Here is an 8,631-nt window from a genome sequence, read left to right on the forward strand (position 1 = left end):
CTGAGGAAGAGGTTTCTCCAGAGCACAGCTTATCTGGAACTTCAAGTCTTTTGGTTCCTTCTATTTTTTCCCTTTTCTCCTCCCAGCTGGGGTCATGGGCCTTTTGTCTTACAGACATTTCCTTCTCACAGTTGCTTCACACACATTTTCACATCTGCTTACTGACATGTGGGAGAAATGAATATTGTCCCCAAAAGAAACAAACTGACCAAGTTTCAATCCATTAAGCCAATATGAGCTAATTCAACTGGGAACTAGGCATAACTGAGGCTAGCAGCAGTTTTGTCTCTGAGATGGGGGAGTTTAGCTCCTTAATCACTACCAGGATTTTAAAACATAAGAACAACTGGAAAAAAAAAGATAAAAGTATTTTTTCCATTTTCCTCATTGATGCATCCTGTTCTCAGCTGCAGCCTGGATACTATCTTAATCTCCGATGCTGTCTTCACAACCCACTAAGCCTGTCTCACATAGTTATAATACCAACATTTTTAGGAGTACGCAGGTATCAGCTTCAAAAAACCTGCTAGATTTATTGAATTTACTGGAGTATGAGTGAATTTCTCCTCTTTTCCTTTAGGAAGTGAATATAAGATGCTAATAAACACAAATTACACTTGTAGGGTTGCATTTTTTAACATCCAGCCCTCTCTCTACTGTAACTTTGTATTCTGTCCTGGTAAATAATAACAACAACAACAACAATACAATGTGCATTAAGCAGTTGTTAAAAGATAAATTATTTATTTCCTTTCTTAGGAATTTGATTCTTATGGTACACTAAGAATGGATGTCATAATTGCAGGTCTGTGCAATGTCTACACCCATTACATTACCACCTATGAAGAATACCAGGTAAATATTTAAACTGCAGATTGAACATGTTTAACTGAGCTCAGCTTTTGGCTATATGGGATGATAATTCATGTGGAATTATGCATGTTTAAAGTACTTTTCCTTTGCCACAAAAAGCTGAAGAATTTGTGGTGGAAATCATGAGACCTCCCTGTTTATTCTGGTCTAGATGACATGAACCAAGGGCCAATGTGGTTTCCTGACCATTGCTAGAGAGTATGTGTGGATGCTTAATGTGGAAGTGGTCAGATGTACTGGATGGAGCTCCTGTGAGTTCAGATCTGTTTTAGTAATCTCCTGATAACTCGGATGAATTAGAAATTATCTTCATTAAGTGGCAAAATTGCTAGAAGAAAGATTTTGAGCTGTAGGTGAAAATGAACTGCAGTGCCATGTTGCTGTGGAAAAGACTGTAATATAGCTTGCAAAACCTAGTTTTAAGGGTCCCCACCAGACACGATAGATGCTGTGCTTTGGAGAAGATGTGGACCATTGGATGGACTCCTTGTGTTTAAAAACTCTAAACTGAGAAGGGAAGGTTGGGAGAAGAGAGGTTGTCCATATCAAAAAGTTGGAAATGAGATCATCATAATCCTCCTGTAGGAGGACCTGCATCATAATTCTTTAAAAGAGTAAAAGAGCTATGAAATTGGAAGAGTGACAATTGGTCCTCCCCGTTTGCGATGGGTTGGAGAATGAAGAGTAACCTGAAATTATGGCAGATATACTTAGGCAAGTTGTTGGACTGTGTCCCCAGCAGTAAGGGAGTAAATAAACCCCGCAGGTGCAGTGTTGATCTTGTCTTGGTGCAGTAGGATGAGCTGTATAAACTACACAAGAGTCCTTCAAACTCTCCTTTTCCAAATTTGTCCTTTGCTAGGTTCAACGATATGAGGCTGCATCAACTATTTATGGGCCACACACCCTTTCTGCTTATATTCAACTGTACAGAGGACTTGCAAAGGCTATTGCTACGGTAATAAAAATTTTCTGTATGCCACATGCTGATAGAGATATTTAAATACTGTAAATGGTGATGGCTATAGTTGTTCTTCAGTGAGGCTGCATGATTTCTACTCTTTCTTTTCTCGTAAGAAACTGCTTTGAGAAATTCTCGTGTGGTATGAAAATAATTCCTGTAGTAGGGGTTTCATGCTATTTGAGAAATTCTGAGGGTTTTTGGTTCAAAGTTTAGGAAACGGGTACTGCCAACCTTTTAGCATGCCTGAAGTTGCTGCTCTTCTACCAAGAGGAAAAAAAAATCTGCTACATTTCTGCTGTACACAGCAATGTTCATTACCATTGTATCTGTGGACCATGTGAACACGCAGTGGGCCAGTGCGCTGGTGCTGCCTCCTGAAGTCACGGGTTACTCTGGAGGGTGGATTTGGGGGACTTCAGCAACAGAGCAGAGGTATCCTGCGAGGATTGCTCCTGCATGCAGAGCATGGATGAAGATATTCTTGTTTGTTTTTATTCATACTTTATTGCCCTTGTTCTTAAAATCTATCTAAGCAATGGACTTGGATAAAGAGCCAGAGCAGTGATATGATTCATCAGGGTGATACTGGTTATCTATATGTATGTACAATGAGCACACCTTCTCTCCCCTAGGATACAGTTCAGGATTTGCCTCGTGGTCCAGAGCCCCCAATTTTCAGTATCGGTAACCTGACCTTGGTGCCTCTTCTCACTGCTGACCGTGCACCAGCGAGTAAGACATTTGGCGATGTGCTACAAGAAGTGAGACAACAGTATCGAGCGGTGAGAGCTTCAAGGATTTGCTAAAAACTGTTTAAGAAATAATCTTTAAATTCTTACCCCTCATCCAAAAAAGTCTATGTTTTGTAAGGGTTGTGGTGCTCTCAGACCAAAACCATCTCATTGCTCCTGGTGGGCATGGTTGAAAAGGCAGAGACAGAGTGTTTTCGTGCCAATGTCATTGTATTGAATGTGATTAAAATGGGTGAATGAAGGGGAGAATAAAAGCCCTGTATTCAAAATGAAGAGGATTTCCCCTTCTGCTTCAACACTTAATCAGCAACACCTGGCGATTAAATGGGCAAATATTGTACAGTGATTTCTTTACAAGCAGAAATCAGGTCACCTTTGATGCCTCTAGTATGGAATGTAAGTTAAATAAAAATGTCAGAAAGACTTCAGCTTTCAGTATTCAAAATTTAGGTAAGGTTTTCAGTGCAAGGACTTGCATCTCGTTACCATCTTCAGCAGTAAGGTAGGAAGAAGGCAAGGAGGCATTTTTAAAAATGTACCCTATTTCCCTCCCTTTTTTACACAGAAATCTTATGTACTGTGGTGGAGTTTATCCAGCAAGCAGGACAAGTGGAATGGCAGGGCACAGAATACCTTCTCAGAGTATAAATTGTCCATTGCTACTGCTACAAGTGAAATTATATATCATTTAAAAAAAAACCCCAAAACAAAACCAAAACCAAACCAAACCACTAAAAAACTCATATGACATCTTCAAAGGTTGTTCTTAATACATGATATGCTGCTCAGTCTTTAATAGAAATCTCCATTTCCCCCACAGAGAGAAGTTGCTGAAGTAACTTTTGTAGGTGCGAACCCCAGGAACTCTGCAGAGAATGCGGTAAATACAGTGCAACAACACTGGAATTGGGAATGTTTGGGATTAGTCAATATTTAGTCACTGCCTCTGCCTGATGCATTTTAATCTTTGACATTCAGGTTTCAGAAGGAGTAAGACCATGTGCTTCCAGTGCTTTTTTTATTTGCTGGGAGCTTGGAAGAACATTGTTTCTCCCTGTAGTATGTGCTTTGGGAATTCACACCACCAGACAGAATGCTTTTGGGGAAAAGTCCTTAGTTTGGTCAGATACAGCCCATTCATGATCTCTCCATACTACTGAAGTTGAAGGCTCTCATATCATATGTTAAGCCAGACACTCTTTCTCACTTGGTATCCCGTGCCTTCCAGTTGTAGTAAGCATGGTCTCTAGTCTCCATCTTATCAGCCCAGTGCATTATTTTAATAAAACAAAGAAATTTAGAAAAGTACTATATTCATTCCATCACTCATCTTTCTTGCATAGCTGTTACCTCCCCTGTCCATTCTCTTTTTCGTGAAGTTATTTACTTGTTCTCTGCATTATTTATTAGCTTAGATTTGTGCTTTGGTTAGTGAAATATAAGCATTTTTGCTAGTAATTACCACATTTGCTAGTAAAGCACACAGAAGCATAGTCCTTTCTCCAATTTAAAGTGACACAAAAAAGCAGGGACATGCCTGTACCTTCAGCATCTGGCTAACTCTGTTATTTTTATTCCAGACTGAACACAACTTCCTGACGGTGGAGAAATACAACAGCACTTCAGACAGCTGGCATGTGGTACAGAATGATGCCTCCTGGGACACCAGGTGGGTGCCCTGACTAGATTCTAGTGTTCCACAGACTCCACAGAGTAATTTGAGTTTAACCTGAAGAGCTTCATTTCAGAGTTCCTAACCATAGGTTGGTCTTGTCCCTGCAGATGATGCTTTCTGGGGATGGATCAGTCCATATTTGGGTGGTTAACTTGTCAAGACCACAACAATCGGTCTTCCCTTTGGGTTTAGCTTCTGCAATGAATGCTTTTAAGTTTGGGAAAGGCAGAAGGAAGAGCAAGAATTACAGAGGTTCATGGTCCAACTTTCTCAGCCTACATCCACCCATCTGCAGTACTGTGCTGATGAATAGGATACCAAATAGAAAATATGAGAGGTTCATTGCTGTAGGGTTTTCATACAGAAAAGCTGACCAGCATTGCTGTGTATCATAAAGTAGAAACAGTCAAAAATTTTTTAAAAAAATTTGTAAGAAAGCCAACTTAAGGTTAGAGATGTCAGTCTTAAGGAAAAATACCCACAAAGCAGCAAAGCTGGTGTCACCTTTCAGAGCTACACCAGAAGTCAGCACACAAAATAAGAATACCAAAACCATCTTTTGTCAAACCATTTGATTTCAAGTTATTCCTCTGTCTGAATTGTAGAGAATATCTTGGCAGAGCAAGGGCATGATGTTTTACTTAAGGTCTGCCTGCACAACCCAGCTCGTAGCCCTGAAGGCAGTGCCTCTGAAGTCTCCTTAAAAGATAAGGATGAGAAACAACACTAAGGTCGTAAACAGAAGGGAGGATGTTCAACAGGATTGGCTGGCCACGGGGGTGGGGAGGAAGTGCCACCTGGAAGTGGAAGGAGGGAGAGACTGAGGCTGGCATGAAGGCGGAAGTAGATTCACTTATAACCGATTATAAGATGACGTGTGATATTTAGTTAATTAAACCAATAGTAGTTTGTTTGTACCACATGAACCCTGTAGAACCCTATAAAGTGTGCTGTTTTAAGCTAATAAACGTCACTTTACGAAAATTCACTCTTACCTCCATGAGGACTCCGTGAATATTTCGGGGAATCTTCCCACACTGAATAAAATCAGACATTTTCCCATCTGCCTCTGCAACCTATCTGTGAGAATCCTGACCCCCAAAACCTCTGTCTTGAGGTCTTCTGAGCCTGCAATGTCCCAGCACAAACATATAATGTCTGAGGTTGGAGAGACAATTTTCCTAGCAGCCTGTATTTGTTGGGAAAGTTTTCCTCTATATTTATAATGAGCATTTGATAGGATGTAATTCTTCTTGCCCAAGTGCAACCAGGCACTCTCTAAACCTAATCCAGTAGCCAGGACTCCAGCTGTCCCAACGGGGGAGATTTATTCCTACCTGGGCTTGGAGCTCTGCATTTCTAAGTGTTTGTCCTCTTTAATACTCACACTGTGTTACTTTATCACTCTCATTGATGTCACCCTTTCCAGTCATGTTCCCTACTTGAGTAAAGGAAACAATAGTATTTGATCACCCATATACATACCCCTGCCTTCTTCCCTCCTCTTCCAAAACCCCAGATTTCCAAAAACCTTGGCCAGGAACACTGAAAATGTTTCATAACATGTCAATCAAGAAGATGAATAACACACAAAAGTGCAAAACTTGAAGAATGTGCTACCATGATTCTGCAAAGACTGGAATCTAGATATCTTATTCCTTCCTGAGAAAGGTCAGACTTTGGATCTCTGAATGATGCTTAAATACTTCTGCTGATAAGGAAGAGGAGCTGTTTGGTCTTTTCCTGCCTAAAGGAGCTGCCCAGAAGGCAAACCAATGCAGAGAGTAACATCTCCCTTCCTGGTGCCCCAGGAAAGTACCAAACACCACCAGAAAGGGGAAATGGTTCTGTTCAGATGAAAACGAGTCACTTTTTACCATGTCAGTGTGTTAACCTTGAACTGTCAATAATTAAAGCAGTGGAGAAAAGGAGCATCAAACATTTTTACTAGGTATTAGTGGAGTCAGACTCTGTTTTTTTAGTACAGGAAAAACTAACGTTCGATACCACTGAATGTGCTGACATTGCAATAGGAGAGCAGCAAAGGGAACGCATTATTTGTTAGCTTACTGTTGCAAAATGTTAAATAGCTTATAGGTGTGTTTGTAAATGCTTATTTGCAGGGATCAAAAGATATGGAGCTTTATTTAAATGAGGTGCAGTTTTCGGGGAAGGAGATAGCTGTTATCTGCCCTTTGTCCTGTGCTCGCCATCACGGCAGGGACAAAGTCAGTGCAGGCTTGTCCTTTTGCTGGGTGCTGTCTTGGTATTTGCACTAGAGAAGTGTTTGGCCCCACCCTGCATTTGCCATGGACCAGTAAGTGCTTTCTTGGGACTGTTTAGGAGGACAGACTGAGCTCCAAGCAAGAATTTGCTTGGCCCTGCCTTTAGCAAACAACCAACAAAGAGAAGACATGGTTAATTCCCCATGAGCTCATCTGTGAGAAGCCTCTTCCCAGCTGGGATCTGAGCTATGTTCCAGTTCCCAAGTCCCAAAGCGGTGATCCTGGGTCATCAAGCCTGGAGATAGATCTATCACAGCAGCATTTTTAGGTCACAGTATTGTAACCAGGTTTCTGGTCCAACCCAGCTCCCAACAGAGCTGACATCACGGTTATAGTAGCTTACCTGGGGCCATGTCCAGGTGAGGTGGGCTGATCCTCAAGGGTGAATATCCCCCACTACTTCGGGCCTTGTGCTGTCACCTTGCTGTCATCTCCCAAGACAACATAGTCTTTTTGCCAAGACAATCCAATGCAATCCATAGCCAAAACCCTGGACAAGAGCGAGCAGACAGATCCATGGACCCTGTGTCAGACTGTGGTCTCTCTTTGCCAAACTAGATTCCCCCCATCATTCACTGTTTTTCAGCCAGTCATGTCTGTAAATATTTAGATCAATCTTGTCAGCCAGACTGGTATGGGGAAAATTTTTATTGCCATTGCTGATGAATCAATGTATTTTGTTCACCTGCTTCCTTTAGTTAAAGCCCTGAAATGGGGGTGTAATCTCAGTAGGACTCTCATGTCTAGTGTGGTTACAAGTGGGGGGATGTCCAGCAGTGCCCCTCTTTGGCAGTATCAAAAGAATATAATATTAATCTTCTTCATCTGCCCAAAAAGTGCTCCACCATGGCCAGCTGAAAAATCCGTCACCCCCAGATGATCCGTAGCTGTCTGTAGAGTTTTGATGTTGAGCAGAAGTGGTTTCACACAAGGAGTCTGCAAAAGAAAATGGGAGTCTGATGTAGAAATGGGTGCCAGATGCCCTGAGCTTGATTATGATAGATTTTGCTTGTGACCTTCAGTAAATACTCATTCTCTTGATTCAGCATTCCCCTGGGGCAGGGAAGACTAAGCTGATGGATATTGCTCACACAGGTAATGTTGTATGGGGTTATGATATGGAGCTGGGCATATAAGAACATGTTGGTAGAAATATCCTTCATCTGCAAAAAGGACCACTGACTTGCTTTTCCATGTTTCCATGTTTCCAGATATTTTTTTCAGAAATGCTGAGTTCTGGGTTGGCTTACTGGTTGTTGCTCCGATAGCCTAAATATATGAAGAAAGGTTAAAAGAAACTCTTTAAATACTTAGCTGTAGAGCATTCATTTCATTCCACTGAGTAAACTCTTGGGATATTAAAAAAAAAAAAGAAAAGTAGATTTTCTTGCTGACTGCAGTTTTGGGTTTGTCTGCTAGGTTTTACTGGACCAAAGGATTTTTTGGTCGGAGCAACGTGACTATCGAATGGCACATCCCTCATGACACAGAGCCGGGCGTCTATAGGATACGGTACTTCGGGCACTACAGGAAAAATCTGTCTCTCACTCACGCTGTCTCTATCCCATTTGAAGGCACGTCTTCAGCATTTGAAATCACAAAAACATAGGTGACCTCATTCATTAAAGGAATTGTTTTATTTGAGCAGTAGATTTGGTATCTGTGATGTTCACAATGCACATCTGGGAAGTTTTTTGGCGTATGTGACTCTATACATCATTGCTGTCCATCGAGTGCTGCTGGTCACTCTTTGCTGTGCAAAGCTTGACTTCTGGCAAAGTTTTGACTTTTACTTGCAGTTCAGTCTCACTAGTCCAATATATTCTCATTCAAGCTGTTCCTGTCCTGGCCAGATCTTGTTGCAGTTGATTCTTATTGTAATAAAACATTTAACTGTTTTTTCTTAGTCATTGATTGATTGTGAGTAGGCACTCTCAGAGAGAGTGCATATTGGGAGCTAATCCAAACCATAAAATAGTACATAAAATTGAGCCTAGTCCATAAAACTGGAAAGAGCTGCTGAATTCACAAGGACTCAGAAAAGAAGACTCCTCAATCATGCTTGAAGTGACTGGCAAAGCT

At 41.3% G+C, this 8,631-nt stretch overlaps 1 protein-coding gene across 1 annotated transcript; it reads left to right on the plus strand.

Moving 5' to 3' along the window:
• Positions 1-1,745: 1,745 nt before the first annotated feature.
• ASAH2B (N-acylsphingosine amidohydrolase 2B) lies at positions 1,746-8,158 on the plus strand. The gene is made up of 5 exons (XM_029086945.1): positions 1,746-1,831; positions 2,517-2,619; positions 3,410-3,469; positions 4,170-4,258; positions 7,969-8,158. The coding sequence occupies exons 1-5, from the start codon at positions 1,746-1,748 to the stop codon at positions 8,156-8,158; spliced, it is 528 nt and encodes a 175-aa protein (XP_028942778.1).
• The last annotated feature ends 473 nt before the right edge of the window (positions 8,159-8,631 follow it).

The sequence above is a fragment of the Antrostomus carolinensis genome, unplaced genomic scaffold, assembly GCF_000700745.2.
Source record: "Antrostomus carolinensis isolate BGI_N321 unplaced genomic scaffold, ASM70074v2 scaffold11289, whole genome shotgun sequence".
In the NCBI taxonomy this organism is placed as follows: Eukaryota; Metazoa; Chordata; class Aves; order Caprimulgiformes; family Caprimulgidae; genus Antrostomus; species Antrostomus carolinensis.